This window comes from Nesoenas mayeri (assembly GCF_963082525.1).
Source record: "Nesoenas mayeri genome assembly, chromosome: 3".
Classification (NCBI taxonomy): Eukaryota; Metazoa; Chordata; class Aves; order Columbiformes; family Columbidae; genus Nesoenas; species Nesoenas mayeri.
In genome coordinates, this window is record NC_137544.1 from 57,218,284 (window position 1) to 57,241,122 (window position 22,839).

Sequence of the window (22,839 nt, forward strand, 5' to 3'; positions counted from 1 at the left end):
AGCTGTTGCCAGACCATTCTCCCCTCCTTAATTATGAAAAAAAAAAAAAAAAAAAATCAAACACTATTTGTCCCTTTCAGAAGGAGAAGGTAATTTATCTTTTGTCTGATGCACAGAATATAAGCATTACCAGTGTCTCTCTGAACTCGCTCAAGCTTGGAGCAAAGGAGCAGGCAGAATGCTGGCACTTGCACAAACGCAGTGCCACAAAGCTGAGGCCATAACAAACAACACGCAACTGAAACATCATTTCTTCCCTTCCCTCCCTCTTATGGATGCTTGGGACTGGGCTATTTGCTTCTACTTTGTAACTTGGTGGTACCAATGTGAGGGTAAGAAGGGCTGCAGGTCCTTCCACTGACCTGCCCTCTAGAGAGCTCCTCCTGGTGGCACCACGGGCACACTCCTGTCCTTCCCCATGGCCTGAGACCCCAGGTAATTCTCTTGGGCTGCTCACCTGGAAAGCCGTTCTCCTTGCTGGGGAAGCAGGGAGAGATAAACATGATACAGGAATTTGGCTCGATGTTCTGGGTACATTAGCCCCCTTTATTTCCTCATAATATGGAGAGGATTCATTTTTCAGAATCAATACGATCATCATTTTTGCTATTGCCGCCTCCTCTGTCACTGAAGAAACACAATGAAGCATATCTACACTGCTTTTATTCATGGATCCAAGACTAAGTAAAGCTTTTCACCATCAACTAATGATTGTGAGCATCTCTACATGCCCAGCTTGTGGCATGAATGTCGATTAATAAAAAACGAACAAATGATCCACACGCACTTTTTTGAGTGCTGCCCTCCTAAAAAGCAAAGTCCTTCTGAGGTGCCCTGTTTTGGGAAACAACTCTGTCAACTGTAATCACCACTCGCATTTTGCAAATTCAGCTACAATGTGAAAGATGGATTTGCTTGCTATATAACCCCACAGTAAGGTCCTATGCTTCATTTTTCTGACATAAATTTCTGTGCATGTCAGTTTACATTAATATCATTATATTAGCCATCTTTCTCCACTATTTCTGCAAATGGGCTACCAAAATATCTTCATGAGTCCAGTGGAAGGGCTACTTAGAACCAAGTAAATAATAATCCAAAATAACAAACTGTTTTCTAGATGACACATGTGCAGATGTTAAAGTTTGGAACACTTAATTAGTCTTCACATTAAGTTATTATAGCTTAAAAAGAATTAAAGTATTTTCTAAAGAGGAAGAAAGTTGTTCTGTGGTAATAGGCAGTAATTAGTGGCTTTTTTAATGTTGCTGCTACTAGAAGATATATAAATGCATTTTCAAAAAAAAATCCATCTTTCAATGGCAGAAAACAAGCAAATAAGTCTGTAATCAATATTTTCTCAATGCTTCTCTTGTATATTTTAGTAATTTTTGTTCCATAAATGACTTTGAGCACATGAAAATAATTTTCTTGTTTACACAAACTTCATTTGAATTGCAGTCAGAATACAAAACTTCACAACCTCTTATACTGAAAATGCATAAACTTACTGTGAAGAGAGTTGCATTGTAAGTGCCAGGTACCTTCATCAGGGAGAAAAGACAAAGAGTACCTAAGAAAAATCATAGTGGGTCAGACGTTACTGAAATAAAGCTCACTTCAGTATACTTTACATTTCTACCTACAGAAAAAGCTATATGATGGGTAAAGAAGAGTGGGAACATTTTTGTGGAGGAAAAAAGATTAAACACTTCAGATGTGCAAGTAATTTGATTGTACTCTTCTCCAGCTGTCTCCCTACACGAATTTGGGAAGCTGTCAGATGCTACTGGAGCTCTTTATATATTTGCACATAACATTTTTCATTGCTAAAATAGAATTAACACACTGAGCAGCAAATAGGCTTATCTGCCTCACTTCAATGTTGTAGCATAAATCTACTTCCAGCTGATAATCTGGTATAAGTTATTATGAAGTTCTCTATGGATCCTAGCCACAGAGACTAGCAGGACAGCATCAACTACACCAAGAAGAAAAGACAAGCAATGTGAATGCTGTGTTGCCTCCTTAATTGCTTTGTCTTGCATTATACTTATAAATCTAAGGAATTCCACTTAGTATGATATCAAAAACATCCTTTACTGACACTCCTTTCTCTAAGATGTTTTATGGTAAAATTTCAGCCTGGTGCTCAGTGGCACCAGGTGAGAACCTCCACATTAACAAAAAAATGGAACTATACATCTGCTCTATTTTCTGCTGCAAGTCAGGGCATCTCAGATGCAGAATTAAAGGCTAGTGCAGCTTTCATGTCTTCAAAGAAATGGCAAATCATTATGTGAATGAGTTCCAAATACTTTAAAATATTTTTTTCCTTACCTCTCCACCTTTTTTCTGTAAGGAGCTGAAAAGGACCAGGAAAGGTGCAGAGTTGGTAGACATTGGTGAATATTGTGTTCATGAGGGAAATTTTAAAAGCCTGAATAAATGTAATGCTTTAACTCTTTTATATTAGTTTCTAAGCAAGCCTATGTCTGGGAATCTTTGCAGAGGAAGTTTTTGGTCTCAACCTGCATCTCGGCTTGTTTTTCATGGACAGAAAGCTGTAACTCAGCCCACTCTGAAGCACAATTGCAGCAAGACCATGTTACCGGTAGAAACGGTTATCTATGGCATTCTCTGTATTATGGCTGCTTGATCCAGTCTGATGAAGAAGATCTGGAAAGTATTACTAATATGCAACAAAGCACTATACAGTGTGCATTTCATAAATCTCCCTTTTTCATGCATATAAATGTGGAAGCAAAAACAGATTGGTTATGTTGTTACAAGACATTTTTGTTATTAGAGAGCATAAATTATTTTCCTTTCTGAGACATTCTGATATATATCACTGCTGAGTAAGAGATCCTGTCCCCATCTCTACCATAACATTGAGAGTTTGATAGTTCTCAATGCCTCCACGGCACACAGCTCAGGAATCCTACAAGGACCATGACTCTATCTAGGTCACGTTGCTACAAAGGGTTTACTAACTCAGCTTGGCTCTCATTCTTCCCATGACACCATTGCCAATATGGTTCGTAATTTCTACCAACCCCCTCACTTCTTGGACCATGAGGCTTCAGCAGCCCATTAGAACATGGGAATTGCCACTTTCAGTCAGGGTCCATCTGCTCTGACAGGGTTCAGAAAGCAGCCACAGACATATCAGCAAAGCGGCAGGTGTAAGGACATGGCAAAAGCTTACAAAGGCCTCATGGGCCCCCATGGGCGACTTGACTCAGCCATACCTCTGACTGCTGCAGAATGGCTCATACCCATTTCACAGGCAGAAGCTCTCTCATCTGAAGCTTCAACACCGCACACAGAGCAGACACTCCCACAGACTGGCCTCGCCTCCTGTTTTTTCCTAAGATATGGCTGTTTTGTATAGGAGGTCTCCCATTCCCAGGAGAAGAATTTTTCCCACCGGGGCATACACATAACCCAAGAGAGTTTATGAAATTAGAAGAAACCTTCACCCACCATCCCCAGATGTTTTCTTCACTCCTGAAGCTTTTAGCCCGAAACTCTTCTTTCTTTGGGTGTTCTGCCAGGCTGGTGCACCCCTACATGTCTGTGAGGCTGAGAGGGAGCACAGAGGACCTCTTCCTTCTCACCAGAACAAACTACACCAGCCTCCAGCTTCTACCCATCTCTCTGAAGATCACATTCAGCTCGCAGCAAACAAGGTCCAACATCAGGCTGCTGTCGCTTCCAGCTGAACAAGGTAACATTCAGCCCAAAATATGTACCAAGGCAGTTCAAATTTCACTTTGCTACATCATCAGTGCCTTGTTATTTATATAAATATTCCATTTCAGATGTTGATATTGATTTGACACTGTTTAGTTTCACTGAACATTCCCTTCTCCCCGTGTATTAAAACAAGGAACAGGGATGCTTTATTTTAGATTACATTTTACAGTATAAATCTTTGTCTAAATATTTTTCTGTCCTACAGAACTGAGACGTAATCTCATTTTCTACAACGCTGAGCAAAGAAAACTAGAAACTCACTCTGCCATGCAGGCAATTCAATGTGCACACTTCTGGACTGCAGGGTAGCATTGATATTTGATCAATACAGGTGGGTGGCCTGGGATTATTTTTGCCTTTGATAGATTTTGGTAGAATACAAAATCCAAACTTCATACTGTAGCTTTAAAGATAAAGGCATAGACCTTTTAGAAAAAGTAACCATTTAAGAATATGCTTGAGTGTCTATGTTTGGAAATTGCTTGACCAGTTAGTTGTCTCCAGCTCCCAAAAATACTCCAGCATCATACAAAAAGGAAGTATTTTCCACATGCCAACCATAAAAGCAAGTTGATATAAACTTTATAACTTCCCTGTGCAAATTTTTAGCAAATTATGCCAAAGAATTGGCTAAATATAAGGAGGGGAAAAAAAATGCTATTTGCTGTAAGTTCATTGCTACCAAGAATAATTGACTACTTGCCAACCAGTCTCTCACTGTTTAGGTATCATTGTTCAATGAGCATGGGGGATCATGTTCTTGACAGGGGGAACGAGGATGAACCACACACTCTGAATCGTATTTCCAGTGTAAGACATCTAGTATAAGGAAGGCAGCACATAATATACTAAATTCTTAAGCAAATCTGGCCCATAAAAGTTAGAACTGGCCCTTCTGTTCCTTAATAAACTTCAGTGAGACCCCAGAGACAATTAGGTTGAATAATTCTGCTTACTTCACATTTTCTATTCTTCTGATATAAGACTATTCAACTTTTTCTGCTTTTTTGCAAAGGCAGCTAGCTACACTCTGAGGACAGTTTGAAGGGGAATAACAACAAGCTATTCCTGAGGAAAGGGACACAAGGAAGTGCTCTATTAGGGTAAATTTGCAGAGATCTCTACCATAGAAAGAGATTTAACAGTTTTCTCTGAACTTTGTATCAAATTTGCCTCGGTTTTCTGTAACTGCTACACATCTCCCAGCTAAAACAGATTTCTACACTTAACACAAAGGTAAAATCAGGGCTCCATATTGAAGACCTGGCCATTGCCATGACTTCTGAGATTAATATCTACACTCAGCACTGAAAACTACTGTTTCCTTGTTCTCACACCCCCTTGCCAGAGAGTAGACAGGAGCTGCATTGATAGGGGAGCAATTAAACTAAATGAAGCCAAAAGCAGATAAAAGCCGCACTGAAATGCAGCGAGCCAAGGCATTCCTGACACAGTAAATACTTAAAAGTGATACAAAAGGTCAGAGGAGAAATAAATTAATAGCATTTGTATCTATGCTGTTTCATTCACAAATGAATGGCATTTGTAGGAAGTGTGACACAGATGAAAAAGAATTTAAGAAAGACTGGGTAATTACAGCAGTTATTTAACATTTCTAAGCAGGTCTTTGGATGATCATTGAGAAGAATGAAGAGAGGAAGTGTAAAGGCACAAGCCTGAATATATTGAGCGCCTGCAGAAGCTGAACTGCGGAGTGACAATGCAGACAGTGCTGTCCCTCTCCACTTCCACACACACCACTGACTTCAGGGACACTGCGCCAGAATGGAGGGACTGGAAGACAACGGGAAAGGTGGAAGGAGGGGAAAAAGAGACAACAGAATCAGTTGGAAAAGAAAATAAAACTGTTTCTGAATGGGAAGCAGACAAAGAAATACTACATTAGGATTCAAATACTCCAAGAAGGGGAAAAGTTGCATTCCATCAAGTTTGGGGTTTTTTTGTAGTAGTAATTAATAATCAAATTGTCACAAAGCAGAGGATCAGTGTCAAAGCAAAACCTTGACAAGAAAGCCAACAGTCCAACGAGACTCAGGTTTCTGAAATGTCACTCTGAGGTGTCCCACCGAAACATGCACGCCACACAGGGACATGACAGCCACGGTACTGACACTTTTCTTAAAAAGCAACCAGAAAACAGGGGTTGACTTCACTCTTGCTCATTTTGGTTCTTAAGCAGGAGCAGGAGGAGCTCTTGGGCAAGTGATTGGTAGGGGGAAGGATGGTGCCAAGGTTGTCTGTGTTTTCAAATGTGACCTGGAGCCCTGAGGTGAGCGGGTATAGAGGAGAGGTCAACCCTGGAAGTGAAAGGAATCTGCGGTTCAAGGTGCAGCAAGATTCAAGGGTGTAAAACCAGTTTTTCTTTTCTTAGGAGTAGGAGGGCTGCCAGAAGTCTATAGGACCAACAGCTAATGTGTAAATGGAATGAACAAAGAAGAGATCACAACAGAAAAACTAAATTAATTTTCTACGTCTATTTTATCTCTTTAGGATTTACAGAACAGACTCCAGATGAACTCTCAAACTGAAGCTCAGCAAAAATTTGTAACACAAATTAAGAAAATTAACACTAGCTAGTTACCAGCAGCAGATGGTCTTTGCTCACAAAATAAACAAAATTCAAGTATGACACAGCTGAATTGTTAAATGTAGTAATCCATTACTGAAGATGACACTATTATATAGTCATGATTCATGAATCTGTTGAAGGTTTTGAGAAAGTTCATACAAGCATGTTGATAAGGAAGACTCAAAAAATAAAAACAGATATCAAAGACTGGTTAAAAAAAATGACAGATGAAATCCAGTGTGAAGTATAAAGTAACGAATATGAGGAAAAAGTCCCCAGCTGCACTCACAGTGATTGAACCATCAGCTATGCCTTGTGAGGTTACATAGCTGAATATTATTTCTGGCCTTTTCCTCTGTGCATAGTGTAGATTGAGCACACTGGCACAGACAAAAACATCACACAGAGTAGATCTTTACCTTTTGTCTCTGTCGTACTAACTGCTTGAATATTGCTAAAGGGCTTTATAAAAGAGTGGAGTGCTAAAATTACCCAAAAGTAAAGGCAGAGACAAATGAAGAATAGCCTCTTTAATCAGCATTGCCCACACTCAGCATTTTTTGAGAGGCAGCACCTAATAAACAGACATGGGATACCAGTGCTGTCACTATCAGCATAGCTAATTAGGCAGTTTATTCATACTGTTTATGCACTAATTTACTTTTTCCTAGGACCAAGTAAGTGTTTTTAGAATTTGCTGTGCCACAGCCACAGAAGTCTTGGAAAAAAAGAAAGAATTAGTTCTTTCCTAACTTTACCAACAGTGCGCCACTGGCTTAGCATGTACTTCTCCACTAGCTCAATTCCTCTTATAATGATCCAAGCAGATTTGATATAGGCAACTTATGAATTTTTTAGAAAACACGAAAAGCAGAATATTGTAATCATGTATATTATACATACATACATATATATATATCCCAAACACCCACATTGTGGTTATACAGAAAAATTCTCCTAATTATGCTGAGTTTTCACTATAATTTTCATATATTTGAACTCCTAACCATGTCAAATTTCTCTGTTCTCTCATTGTTAAACCCAACAAGAAGAAAAATCTTATTTATTTTTGGTTCACAATGGCACATTAAAAGCACCAGCAGATATTTTTGCCACAACTTCAAGACTGCACAGGAAGGTTTCACCCCTATCATACCTCACAAATGCTGCTTATTTCAAGATCAAGTGTTTTAAACAAAACCAGCATCTCAGATGGATGTCACCTGGCTCCATTCAAAGATCTTACAGTCACAGAAGCAAAATGCTGTACAAAGTATGGGACTGACACACAGGAGAAAAGGAGTCATGCTGTGATACTGAGATGGGCAATCCTCAGCTCTGCCTTTCACAGATAGGCAAAGCCCCACAGTAAGAGCTTCAGCACCATTTCACCTACTCAGGCTCTTGTTCCAGCTGAAAGAAACTCCCTTCGTGCAGGCTCAATGAGATTTATGAATACAGACAGCTTCTGGCAGACTACAGCTGAGGAGGAGCACCCAGAATAAGGGTTTAGGAGCTCATTTGCCTCGTAACTTACAGAGCAAAATGTGGGAACATGCTAGAATATAACTAAAGCAACCAAATTAGGTTAGAAACCCTGATAAGTTTCAGACTAATCCAAAATAAGAAGGCAAGATTTAAATCAAATGTCTCCTCTCAGATTAGGGGAAAAAGTGAATAAAAAACTAGTTTCCAGTTGCTAATCCAATGCAGCCTGGGGTTTGGAACCTCAGTCAGACACACAAACATTTCCAAGCAATTACGTGTTCCCTCGTTTATTCTGGGTCATTTGGAGCGAGTCATGTATCTTCATGTTGATAATCCACAAGGGACACTCCAGTAACTCATGCGAGCTTGCGATTTTCTGCTATGCAAAGCTTTCTATCCTCACAGCATCACTGTGCTGACACAACTTGATGCTGAAGTTGTACCTGCCTGATGCACCATCTCAGATAAATTAAGTTATGCACTGTGTGACTAGCCACGGGTGTGCAAAAAAGACATTAAATTGTATACATGACTTCAGGAAGTCAAAGAGCTGTCAGTGCAGCTGACAGGATGCACAGATGAAAGCAGACAGGGGCACAGTAGTACAGATCTGATGTGTATATTTAGAGCACTATATAATATTTTAAATTCTCACCTTCTCCAAAATACACTGATTTATTTATATTGGGGAAAAAAGGGGGAGTAGGAAAGGGGAGCAGACATTATGAGATGTACATACTCCATTTCGCGGCTCCCACGTTCAGCCAGCCTGCATTTGGCGGGGGGTAGTGACCTCCCCGCCTGTACCCAGGGGCGCGCAGCTCCGCGGCGACGGCAGGGACGGGGCGGGCGGCCGGGCCAGCACCATTCGGCCCGGTCCGGTCCAGCGCAGTGCAGCACCGCCACCTGCTGCCGCAGGAGAAAGAGCCAGGAAGTACCGCAGCTGCGGCAGGTCCCGGTGGAGCCAGGACAGCGAGGTCAGGCCACCCGTGGCAGGGTGCGGAGATCTCACACGCAGAGGGGCGGCTGTCTGACAGGGAGATAAAGGCGTGGGCACTGTAGGGCTGAACCTCCGCTACTCCCAAACCGGCGATGAGTTACAGCAGAAAGCACACACACGGTCAGGCAATAACCAGGTGGCAGCTTCACTGCTCTGAGGACACGTGAAATCCCGTGGAGGGGAAAAAAAAAGCACAGAACTGACTGACCTGCAGGACCTGATCCAGTGAGGCAGCATGTGGTCAGGATGCCTGCGGGAACCGAGCCAGCTCCACCAAACCCAGGCATTTTCAAGAGTGATGCATTAGGGAATGTCATGCTAACACAGAGGGCAAAGCTCATGTGGCAGGTGAGGTACGGAGACTTCAGCTCTCAGTGTGCATGAGTGCTACTTACTCGTCTTACAGTGCCACAGGAAGAATGAAGGATCCTTTCAATCATCCCAAAAAGGACTAATCGATGGTAACATCTGCAGGGATTTTGAACCACCACCACCACCTCCTCCATGTGATTTGGAACCGAAAATCTGAACAGCAAGTTACATTCTCACTAGAGTTTAAAACCTGTATGTGAAGGGTGTCCCTGGGTACTGACCAATTTTAGATCTGATCTTTTTTCAGGATGAAGGTAATTTCCAGCAGACCTACAAGCAGAGAGAGCAGATGTACCACTACCCACCTTCTGGCCTCTGTGAACACCATTAACTGCAGGTACAGCTCAGGCTGGGAAGGTGCTCACTTAGTGGTTCAGTCCATAGAGAGGGCATGGGGATGAGTCGTACTAACCAGAAGTTGTGGAGAAGTTGCGTCACAAAAGCCGGCCCAGGAGAAGTGCAGCAGCTTCAGCAACAATCACCCACATCAAGTCAGCAAAGAAGATTCAGAAGTCAGAAGGCAACACGAGCAGGTGCTTTCACTGGCATCCAAACGCCTGATGCCAGTTCCCGACAGCTGGCTGTGAGCTCCAAGCACACCCTCCCTCCATGGTCAGAGCATGCAGAGGTTCCCTCTTCCACACCTGTTCTGGTGCCTCAATAAAGGCTGAGTTGATGCTGTGGTCTTCTCTGATCAACAGACTTGTACTGCCTCTGTCTCCCAAGTACCTTATTTTCTGAAGCTCATGGAAACTTAATTATTTTTGAGACATTCCCTCCCCCCACCCCATTTGCCAAAAATAACTGAAGTCTGCCACGAGAAGCAAAAGTAATTAGGGGAAGACACATATAGGCAGCGAGATTAGCCCAGACACCTTTCCTTTGGAAACCAGGCTAAAACTCACAGTATTATATTTATTAAAACAGTCCCCTGAAGTCAGATTTGTGATTGCCGTACTTCTGTTATTGGCAATATGGCAGATTTTAAAAACAATTTTTGGACGATTATATTTGGTTTCTGCAAATCAGATTGATCCCACCCCTTCTAGCCGCAAGCAAGCCATTTATGAACACTTTTCCCAGCTGTTAAATGGGAATAACAATTACCTACCTGCCTCAGATGTGGTCTGTGTGCACACAAACAGTGGTTTGAAGATCCTATAAGCTTTACATAAGATCCTATTGCTTTACATAAAAAAATAATTATTGTAAATATTGATGTAACCATGTATTCATTTTATTCATTTTGAATGGTTGCAACCTTTTAAAAATAGCACAATAGAGGTCTAATCCTCAGATATATTTAAGTGTGATACAGAAGAAGTCATTAATTTAGCAAATCTTTTGCCAAGTTAGCTTTCTGCTGCAATTTAACTCTTAGTAAAAGAATGTATTTGATTGGACAGTTTCATTAGTTTTAAAAGGAATATCTGACAAAGAAATAATGGAAAAAGTTTCTAGGAGGCCTTTCTCAAATGTTTCCTTCTCCATCTGTACTCACTGGATAAAATACATCTCCTTAGCCCCTGAATTCTTCTCAGTCATGGCACTGGGTACTGAAAGGCCTGAAGGAAACTCAGCCAATGCTTCCATCCATGCAGACCCATTTGTAGAATCATAGACCAACAGAATCATAGAATGGTTTGGGTTGGAAGGGACCTTCAAGGGTCATCTAGTCCAACTTCTCTGCAATGAGCAGGGACATCTTCAACTAGATCAGGTTGCTCAGAGCCCCATCCAGCCTGGCCTTGAGGGGGAGGATCTTCCTCCTCCCTCCCGCCTTTGTGAAGCCTCACCAGCACACTCACACACGCTGCCTGTGGAGCTGCAACACAAGACGACAGCTTTCTTCCCAGAACCTGTGGCTATCCAGGGATGGTACATCTGCTTCACACAAGCTGGGGCAGTACAGGAAGCTATGGAAAATGAGCACAAACTCTTTGAAGAGGGCAGGCAGCACGAGAAAGGTGTCAACAGCCCACGCAAGCACTGCACACCCTTCCCCAATATACATTTGAGGATGATTTTTGAGCATAAACCCAACCTTACATGTTCCGTAACATCCAGGCGTGCTGCCCCGCTCCTTTCTTCCCCCATCCCGGTCCTGCTGCACCGGATGCATTCCCGCCACTCTATCGGCACAGGGTTGCGCACTAAGTGTTGAATCAATTAATCTGTCAGCTGGGTAAAAAGAACCCAAACCCGTGGATGTGTTTTCCCAAGTCATCAGCTAAACAATGTTCGGCTGCCAAATTGCCCCAAATAAGGAACCCAAGCAGTGTTGTCTTCTTAATTATAAAAGATTTTTATCAGCTTACCTGAATGCGTTTTGGACTTCCTCCTTGTGCCCTAATTGAATTCTTTAATTATGAGCAATTAAGAGCCAGTATTTTCAATAAATGCTGAGAGGAATGATGTTCCCTCATGTATACCCAGTAAAGGGTTATATTACGGCTTTAGCAAAGGTGCGCTGTGGTTGCATCAAAGTTTTAAACTTCTAACCAGTATTTCCTTTTCCAGCAGGCATTGATTTTGCAAGATTGTTTCTAACTTAATCAATGTCTCCTTTTCACCCACAAAACTACAAACTATCTACAAAGACAAAGTGTGAAATTAAAAAATAATCACTGCTTGTGTCAGTTGTGTGTATTTTACATACAAATATAAGAATTCAAATGAGAAAAGAAGTCAGAAAAAAACAACATTTAATTACAAAAGAGCCTTTTAAATTAAAAAAAGATAATGGCACTAAACCAGAAACAAAGTTATTTAAGAGATCATAGCCACAGGGCGGTTGTAATTTTACACTGAAACTGTACAGCTGTTCCTATCATCTGCACTTTGCTCCTGATTAAAATAACATCTAGAGTTCCAGTAACAAGCAAATTTTTACAGAGCTATAATGTATTATGAAAATGCACATCATTTTTGTATTACATGACAAAAAAACCTTACATTTATTACATTAGATTCATAAATATTTACCTAAGCATTGTACTGTTTTTCTACTCTACTGCTTAGACTTAAAGAACAGGGAGTGTGGTTTGTTCTACTGACAGAAGTGATTTGTCTCACAGGGCGCACCCATAGTGGCACAGTGCTAAATCACCCAGGGGTACCCAAAGAGACAGAGCTTCGAGGGGAGCACAGTCACATTAGAACAATTTCCTGTGGTATTCATCCTGCATTTGAGAAGCGTTCAGTGCTTCCTTTCCATATGAAGGCAGCCTTTGACTTCAGAAAAACAATAAATACTTGCGCCCCCAAAATTGTTCATACGCTGTGGATAACAAATAGAACTAGTAGATGTCTAATTCTTCTATGACCTTTCAGAGTTCTGTTTCACTGCTTAAATATAAAACAGAGAGTTCCAGTGGTTACTTTGGGAACAACATAGTCAGGGCCTGTATCCAAAGCTCAGCAGAAAGACCCTTTATTCCTTTAATCAGCTTTGATCACATAAAAGAATGCCATTCAGTCCTTGATTGTACGTAGAATATTCCCTACGAGGTCAATATAATCCTGTGTGTGCACAGAAAGAAAATATTTCATCCCAAGGATATAATTTCACAGTAGTTATTTCAGGTAGTCAGCACACAGGTGTGAGCACTTAAGCACGGCTGAGCTAGTTTACATATCAATTGTAAAGCAGTACACAAATTGGTGAAGCCCAAAGTGTTGCTGTGGGACTGAGGCTCCAGAGCCACTGTCCACAGCTCTTTGTGCTGCAACAAGCCACGTCAGATTATAATTCATTATTAGTGAAGTCCACAGGGAGCTTTCAGTCCTTCCCTGCAAAGAGAAGTATTTGCAATAGTTCACCACTGGACTATTAATTTTTGAAGTGGTTTAGACAGCATCTATCAGCCTCAGCATTTCCAGCCTCAACCAGGACAGACCAGACATAAAGCTGATGATAGGTAACACCAAAAAACCCATGTGAACTCCACAGTACACTTTTCCACTGATTTTGGGTGAAAGGTTTGGGGGTTTGCTACCTGTGGAATTCAGACTACAGTTTTCCTCTATAGTTATTTTATTCTTCCTGAAAGTTTTTATTGTGCTAGTAAGTGGCAGGTTTTGGCAGTTCACAAAATGCAATCTATCAGATGTCCAAAAAACCCCAAACCAGTATAAGTAACACAGCTGCATCTCATTGCTGAAGAACCAAAAGGTCTTTCCAGTGTTTGACAATATTCCAGAAAGGATGCTGCCAAGAGTGGTGAGCTACAAAAATGACTCACCTTGTCATATGGTCCTTTTTTTTTTTTTTTCCTCTTTTTTTTTTTTTTTTAAAATAATCTCAAGAATACAATAAACTGGAATAAGAATAAAAAAATATTTTAAAGATCTAGCAAAAAAGCTGCATAGAAAGCATTTTCACAGTTGTTTTTCAATAGTATTCATCAAACCTTACCTACAAAGTGAACAAAATTAGGACTTTCAAAGACAAAATATATTGCATTGCAGGTTTGGGTTTTTTTTTTTTCCTGTGAATTTCACACCTGGGAAATCCATATGACTGGTTTTAGGTATTTTTAATACTGTATCATTCAGAAGTGCTCATCAGGATTTGGTTCTCCAGTGTACTAGCACTGTACAGACCTATATGAACACAACTCTACACAAACAGATTGTAGATCTCTAATATAAAGAGGTTAAACATCTGTTCGAAAAATAAATTTTTCTGAAATAAGACCTACCAGATGGGAGGTAGATTAGTGCCATTAAAATATTTAAGGTAGTTATTCTCATTTCAAATATGAGTGGGAAAACTGTGCTATATCCAAAATGTTGCTGCGAGTAAAACTGAAAAATTATTGGTAATCACTATTGGGCTTCCATCACTTTTTTTTTTTAAACTGGATAAAGTTCTATTAATATCTATAACAGTTGAATGCTGAAAGGACACATTATCCCTTTGAAACATTCAGCCTTACAAAGTAAGTCCACAAGTTGTTCCTTTGCCATCAGTTGTGAGCTTAGCTCTGCTTAGATTTTATAACCCACTCAGCATTTGGGTTGAGCTGGTACAAGTCCTTCATGTAGGTATCATCATCAAGGCAGCGTTCTCCTAGAAACAGAAGAGATACATGGTTACATCAGTATCAAAAACCAAAGAAACAATTTTCAAAGTTCTGTCATTGCTTTCATCAGTTTAGGTTTTCAAGCCCTTTGTGTGCAAAGGGACAAAACCAAAGGACAATGCAGCTAAAACCTAGAAGTGCTTTTGCCCTTCCTATCTGTCTTGGGGAGGAAGGGGGACAGAGGAAGGAAGGAGAAGCGTAGGGGCTGTGTCACCTCTGTGGTATGTTCTAGGTCAGATTTTTCACACAGATCATGCGCATGGGAGCTCCCCTCTGCAAAGGTTTAGGAAAGGAGCAATGCCCTGGTCCTCTTATGGTTCACATTTACATAGAAGCCCATTAAAACTACAGGTTATTTTCCCACTCTTAAATTGAAAGTTTCAGCAAGGTTTGTCCTCGTTAAGAAGGTTTACTCCCTATCCTGCTCCTCTTGGTCAGCAGCTCTGCACAGCACTTGTAAAGGTCACTGCCCTAGTAGCGAATAGCAGTACAGAGTTACAAGCAATTAATTTATGTCTAGTAGCGATGATGAAAATAGCATATGCTGATCCATCAAGATCTGCATGCTCTTCCCATTCCTGAACAGGCAAAGCATTATCTCATGCATTTGCAGCCCTACAGCAGAGCCCCTATCCCACTCCACCATGCCAAGTGGTTGGGGTAGATAGTTTGTGTGCCAGCCAGACATTTCAAGCCCCTGTGCTCCTGAAGCAGGAGGTGAGCAGAGGTGGGATGCTGCAGCTGGGTTTGTCTGCCAGCTCTTTGGGTGCCCTGTGCAGAGCAGGCGAGAAGGCAAGACTCCTGTTCAACCAGGCTCTGTCTCCATCTGCTCATTCTTCATCCACTCTCCTTGCCAGGTGGCAGCCTGTCTTCCCTCCAGGATTTTTATCCCAACCTACATGACCTGTACTGCCCACGCTGCTGAACTCGGTCCTCTCCCACACACAGTGCAGCGTGTTCGGGCAGTGAGAGCACAGAGACAGTGGCTTGCCACGTCCCTACCCAGTCCTGGTCACAAAGCAATGACAGAAGTCCCATTCGGTGCCCTGAAGCTCTATGCAGTACTAAGTAAACATCTGGAGACTTCAGCACCTCCATCTGCCAGGGGACAGGATCAGAGCATTGTGCACGCTGCAATTATGAGCATAAGTGTAAGCACATGAGTGTCCCTTGAGCCTGTTGAGTCTTCTTGCTTTTGGGGTCCCTCTACGTGAGTCAGTCACATTGGGCAGAAAGAGAATAGCAAAGATCAGGACAGCTGGTTTACTTAAACATGGACAGCAGGTTATAGTAATGGAGTTTATCTTATCTCAACTGAGTATTTGTAAGGGCTGATTAAAGCTGAAATTGTCTAGAAGTATTTAGACAGAAGAAACATCTAAGCTTTCTACCCTATTTCATAACAAAACAAACCTGCAACTAGTAATTTATTTTCTCTGAGATCCATACTATTTCTGTCACATGATTAAAGTGACAGTAAGTTGTTTCAATTTCACTGCAATTCTGTTACAAAAACTTTTTTCTACAGTGACCAAATCTCTGTAAAAGAAAAATATACTCCTTTCCTTTAAAAAAAGTCTTACAAATGTCTGCACATATTGGAAATGCAAGGGAACATATGATACATTAACCTGGCATCCAGCTATCTTAGTAACTTATTTTTCGTCATCAGACTTAGTAAAAACACTAAAACATATCTGTTGTACAGAATATAGAAAAGTGTTATTTTTAATTTACTTTAAGTCACTTGATTTAGACACACACACACAAAAAAGTAATTGATTTAAAATAGTGATTAAGTAAAAAGGAAAATTGCTGGAAGTAGCAATTTACATACAGGATTTAAACTTGCAAAGTAAAAAAGTACAGGGTATTAATGTAATTTTATAACTTCAAATAAAGTTTAAGAGGTCACAGTTAATAAGAAAAATGTAAATGTAAGTCCAATCCAATACTGCCTTCTAGTTATATTTTTTTTTTCCTGAGCATATGAAAAATACTGTGATTAGAAACTGATCTCCAATGCAAAAATACTTCTGCATTCACCAAAGAAAATTTCAGAATTGTGTTCAAAATGCAAAATGGCATTAACCTTACCCATTTGCTATTTGCTTTAACCAAGAGGGTCTAGAAAACAGAGCAGGAAAGACAAGGTGTTGGAAAATTTTATCACTAGGTCATCTTTCTGGTTGAGCATTTTTCCCCAAAGGAACCTGCAAGCAATGCTCAAATGCAGAGCATGAAGGATTGTAAGATCACTTATTATGCCTCAATACAAAGAGATGAGTAAAATGAACTTCAGGCACCTTCCTATCCAAGCTTTCTGTGCTTCTTCACTGTGCCTATATACCAGGAACATCTGTTACAGCTGTGAGCATCCCCTTGGAGAGGTAAGAAGATACTACTGATATGATGATCACACCAACACCTCTGCTTCCTTCTCCCCAAGGTTAACTGTCTGCCTTAGTGTCAGGGAGAACTGGGAACATGAATAAAAATGCAACCATAGTGAAGCCAATGGACAACACACCAAGAAATCCTATTCTATTAATAGCAAAATAAGTTGTTCAGAAGCCATTCTTACCAATATTTCCTCCTATTTCATAAAGAAAGACGTCTTCTTTCTTCAGTGTTTGGACATTTCCACTGTCAAGAACAAAACACAATAAATAATAGTATTGTGAAAGAGCTTGTACGCCCGCCATGTAGACATGTCCAGGAAAAATTAAGCTAATTACCATCAGCAGTGTAGTTAGAATCATAGAATCAATGTCCTGAGTTGGAAAGGACCTACAAGGATCATCGAGTCCAACTCCTGTCCCTGCACAGGACAACCCCACAGTTCACACCATGTGTCTGAGGGCATTGGCCAGTCTCTTCTTGAACGCTGTCAGGTCTAGGGCCGTGACAGCTCCCTGGGGAGCCTGTGCCAGTGCTCCACCACCCTCTGGGTGAAGAACCTTTTCCTAATGTCTAACATAAACCTATACGAGTCATAAACCCTTCATTTTTTATACTAATTTACTGATACAGTAAGTGAAAAAGCATATCCGTGCATGCTAGGGCAAATGAATAGCCCTGCAAGTGAGTAATACACTACAGAAAAGATAAAATAAGATAGATGTGAAGAAACTGTGGGTTTTGGAAAATTCCATTGTTATTAGCAAGTAGCCTGATATTTACCCTCTGATTTTCCTTTCACTGCTGCTACAAAAATAAGTATTGCCCTCAAACATTTCATATTTCTGAAAAAAAAAAGCCTTATGGTTGGGTGGGAAAAACCACATTCTTGCTGTTTTTAATTTTGCTGCAACTAAAAGAAGTAAAAATAAAAAAGACAGTGGAAGAATAAAGTCCCTGTATTACAAAGGGATTCCATTATTCTCACTCCTTTTCTGGCACAGCCAGAAAATAACTTCTGTCAAAGTCTAAACTTCTAAAAACAGCATTTAGGAAAATGCAGCTTCTTAAGCTCAACTAGTATAGCACATTATTGATTTAGCACGAATAGTTATACATGGTTGCACTCATGTGTTCATTTTTTTTTTTCTAAGTCTATTCTGATTTGTTACTTTCTCATATTTATAAAGACAAATGTAAAAGCTTGATTAAAACTTCTCCCTTTCTAAAGGTATTTGGATGACTCAAATGTAGTTTTCCTTTTAAATCACTCTACCTGCACAACATATGCATGTATTTATATTCCAACACCTATACTGTTGCTATATATAAATGCATTTTTTTACAAAATATTTTTTTTCCTCTTTTCCTCATTTTTTTGTTTCCTAGACTTATTTACTTGAAGTTCCCTTCTATCTTCTTCCCAGAAAGTTACAAAAGTATTCCTGACCCATCAGATTAAATAGCAGCTAATATTTTACTAACAGCACTCATGTATTCCTGAAGGCTTCATGAGCTTTACTGACATTGGAAGTACTAATCTAATTCCTCAAGCATGTATTCTAACAGGCTAAATTTGGCTCAAAAGTTCATTAAGTCACCTGGATTTCAAGTATTTAAAACTTTTTTCTTGATATAATATATATTGATATAATGTAATATATATACATATAAATATATGCATATAATATTCTTCCAAAACAACAACAAAACAAAAATGTGTTCGTACCTTTTCTGGCTGAGAAACCTGGCTACTATATCACCGGCTTTCAGTTCTTCTGTCAGCTGTATTGCCATGGAAACTTTGGAAAGATGAGGTGCTTGCACCCGTATCACTCCCTGAGGAACATCAGCCTGCAAAGCAATAACAGTGTTGGAGCAAAGCAGCTTGCAGCTGGCTTTGATGTGCTCCTCAAAACACAGTATGGCAGAAGTAACTTGGTACGGTGCTCTGTAAGTACACTGAAGTGCTATCTACTACACTTCACTGCAGAAATACGATAACGACACAGTAATTCAGTAAATTACATCAGACCTTCAAATCTCTTTTTAACAGCAGGGAGAACTTTGGAAAAAAAGAACAGTAGTGTTTAATTATTTTTCAAAGATGTTAAGAATAACAATTACTGCTATATTAAGAACACACTTCAGCATGATAAGAAGCATATGAGACTGATACAGAAAAGACTTGCTGCACACATGAAATCCGGACAACCTCCCTGTACCACCCCCCACTAAAACTTCCAGAAGAAACCTTTCCAGATTCATTTAATCTGAATTTCATGCCAAAAAAAGAAATCACAAAGTATTCATAGGTAAGTCCACTTTAAGTGATCCCTCTTTCCAAATATAATTTCCTTTTAAAACGGCTTTTTCTCCCTATTTTTCATTCTCCAGAATGTATACAGCTAGTCAAACTGCAAGTATGGCTATGTAATGGATTTTTATTTTATTTCAACCCAAAAATCCTAGGTGACGAATATCAATCATATTAGTTACAGAGAAGAAAGGCTCCAAAGGACAGTTTTTCTTTTCAACTTGCAGTACACGACATGTGAAGTTACAAAAGGATTAATGTATTTATGAATAAGGTCCTAATTTCTGTTCCTGGAAATCTTGAGGTAATTTGGCTATTCATATTACATTACCATTTACCCAAATGTACTCATTTTGATATGAAATGTAAGAGTCTCAGCAGTCAAGGCTGGTTATGGCAATTCATGCTCTTATTTTATCCCTACATTTACTGCAATTTTATGGCTGAACACTTCTACCTCCATAATCAATGAACAAATCTGGGCACCTGTGAATCCAGGATAGCTTCTCTGAAACCATCTGAGTTAAACGAATATAGAACAAGTATGAAAGTGAGCAGAATCAGAAGCACAGCTTCCTGAGAAAGCTAAAGGCTCATTATAGCACAAGTGATGAGCTATGGTAATTTTACTCAAATAATCCTTCTATATCCAGTCTTTTTATTTATTGATTTAAAAAATACTAGACATAATAACTATTCATGCCTAAAACACTAAGATCACCAAATTGAGAATTTGCTTCAGAGTAAATGTGGAATCAGAAATTCATAAGGCTACAATTGTTACCAAAGAGCAACTCCCTAAATTTATCCCTAAATTTGTAAAACATTTTCTTTAAAGTCTCCACCTATGGAAACAATGTCTGTAGCCATCGGCTAGGAAGTTAACACCTGCTTAAACATCTTTTGTCTCTTTCAAAACCGTTGTGATCCTGGCGAAAGGAAAGGAAACTTTTGAGGATGAAATAGTTATTTACATATGTCCCTAACTTGTCTTTCAACATGGTAAATTTAAATTGGTTTTAATTTTTCTATAAAATTCTGCAACATTTTATCTCAGTTGACATTAATGGGTTTTTTCCAACCTTCAGCTAGTGTTATCTACCCTGTTATGGGTTTTTTCTATACAATGGACATATGATAAATTATTTAAAAACTCGCCTGCTTTGAGTGTACAAGAGAAGGAACAAGGAATGTCCACAGAGCTGTAACATTACAGTCACAGATCAAACAGAATAATTACTTTGTTTATTCAGACAATCATTATTAACTCAGCTAATGAGTCCATTTTGCCACTTCCACCACCTGCATATACAGAAGAACTCATGCTCAGCTGCACAATATGTTCATGGTCCTCAACTATACAAGAGAACAGATACTGAGCATCCTCTAGCCCATTCACTGTGCAAGTCAGTGGGAAAGAAATGTGGCCATAAAATGTCTAGGAGCAGAGTCACAGAGGATCTGTTTTCTGCACAACACAGTTCAAAACATCCAAGTTAGGGCTCCACATCACAACATGCAAGCCAAGTACCTATAAGGTGATTGACAATATGCTGAAGGGTGGGTCACCACTACTTGGCTTGCGAGTCTCCACTCCTATCCCACAGGCTCTCTCGAGACGAGGTTTGCAACGCTGAAACCTTTGGCTAAATTAGGCACTTTGACACTTAAAAACCTGGAGACAGATACATCCTTAGTTGATGGACTATACACTGGCCCGCATTCAGTCTACAGCAGGCACAGCAGTTGCCTGTGAGGTATTTGTCTTCCTTCAAGCCCCTTCTTTTCAGAGGGACTTGAATCTGTATGTCACAAAAGAACTGCAGCTGCTTGGCTATAGGATCTGGGGTGGGTCTCTTCCAGATTCTCCTGTTCCATTTTGCATGACACAAATATTCATCTGACTAGATGAAGAGAGGAACAAAGTGACTATGCAGTATTTTCACTAATGACTCAGATGATGGAATATAATATATATTCATGAAATGTGAGAATGATACCAGGCAGGAATGGGATGAACATTATGAAGAACAAGACTGGAATTCCAAAGGATCTTGCTACATTCAAGATAAAGTCTGAAAAAAAAAAGGAGATGGAGTTGTTCTCTTCAAACTGCGAAGTGTTGCACTTCATTTGGGACAAAAAACTGTAAAGTGACATAAAGACAAATGATTTAGCAGGTAGCAATTCTTTAGTAAATAATCTGGCAATGCAGTGGATAACAAATTTGGCAAGAGTCAGTAATGTTATACTGTGAAAATTCAAAAAGGTTATGTAAACTGAAGGACTATAGAACACAATGGTTATTTTAGCCTGTTAGATAAGCCCAACAGCATTGCATTGTACTGCTAACATGACTGTTTTTGGAACAACTGCAACATACGGAGGAATACAATAACAGAGGGTATAAATGTGACTGTGCTAGTAGGTAAATTTCCAGTCCTGAGGGCATCTTCATTTCCCTAGCTAGAGCATTATGCACTCCAACAACATCACAAAGACTTAATCCCTAACACAGACTTGGAGACACAGGTATGCATCAGCATCCCAAAGAGCAATTAACCCTCACAAGCCCTCTACTATTATTCTCTCTCAATTAACCCTCATGAGCCCTCTAACATTAACCACTCTCAGCACTGTACAGAGATCTTGCCCAAAGTTTACAGTAAATGCTATTTAACCTCTGTCTTTAAAGGAGAAATCTGATAGAGAGCCCTTATCAGAGATAAGATGAAATTTTATCCAAATGAGTTGACTGCCATTAAGAATGCAGATATTTACATATTTCTGAAGAGCATGGAAGTGACTCAAGCTCTGTCCATCTATGTTTCATCATGTGGTGTGCCACAGCATATGGTAGAAAATAGCAACTTTTACTTAGCTTTTGTTCAGCTGCATGCAAGATAATTAACTCTCAGAACTTTTAAACAGTCTTCACTGGAGTGGGGAATCACCACAAATCTGGCTGGCTTACTTGCTATCTAGTAGTGGAATGCAGTTCAGGAACTGTACAGGTAAATCACCTCAATCTCAAATTAAGGCAGTATAAATTGAAAATTGGGGAAAAAGAAAAATCAATTCCTTCTCCTTAAAGAATAGGACAAGTATTTGCTTGGAAAAATGTATAAGACTGTCATTCAAAATGAAGACTTATCAATTTGGGAATATGATTTTAAGAGTAATATGTTCTCAGGCACCCAAATTACTGAATGCTTCAAATAAGCATGAAGGATTTGTGAAAAACTGTACCACCTAATTTTGAAGGAAATCTCCACAGATTTCTAGGGCTTAAAGAAAACTCTTAAGGAGTAACTTTACATTTACACTTGGGTATTACATGAGATTTCAGCCCTAACTCCCCAGTGGATTAAAAAGGCATATTTTACTCTAAAAGACCAACATCACTGAATTACAAAGAAATTCAATACCTGAAGTTTCAACAGCATTTGCCAATTTCAGTGTATTTGCTGTTATTCCTCTGCTGAACAGAGGATGGCAGCATTAAGTGTAATCTCATCATAACTGAGCTGTAGTCAAAGAATCCTTTTCTTACAGTGTAAAACAAATGTCAGCATTTACTTTCCTTTATTTTAAAATTGCAAGTCCTCATTCTGTGTACAAATTCCTTCATACAGCTAAATATGAAAGCAAGGCAAAGTGATGTATGGAGAATTAATTAATTTTGGACATTAAGAGATGTATTCAATACTGCACACAAAATGAGGCAGGAACACTGAAATATGTACCCAGCAGATAACAGATGCAGTTGTCCAAAGGATCCAGCTTTTTGCACATTAAAAAAAAAAAAAGGCATACTTACAAG

General features: G+C 39.7%; 1 protein-coding gene across 1 annotated transcript in view; it reads right to left on the reverse strand.

Moving 5' to 3' along the window:
• Positions 1-13,194: 13,194 nt before the first annotated feature.
• The window catches only part of ARHGAP18 (Rho GTPase activating protein 18), a gene marked incomplete at its 5' end in the record, with an annotated part of 65,570 nt that continues 55,925 nt past the window's right edge, over positions 13,195-22,839 (reverse strand). Inside the window, 3 exons of the mRNA XM_080342263.1 lie at positions 13,195-14,286; positions 16,884-16,945; positions 18,429-18,553. Of these exons, the coding sequence (XP_080198389.1) occupies positions 14,195-14,286; positions 16,884-16,945; positions 18,429-18,553 (279 nt within the window). The 3' untranslated portion in view covers positions 13,195-14,194. The remainder of the gene's footprint in view (positions 14,287-16,883; positions 16,946-18,428; positions 18,554-22,839) is intronic.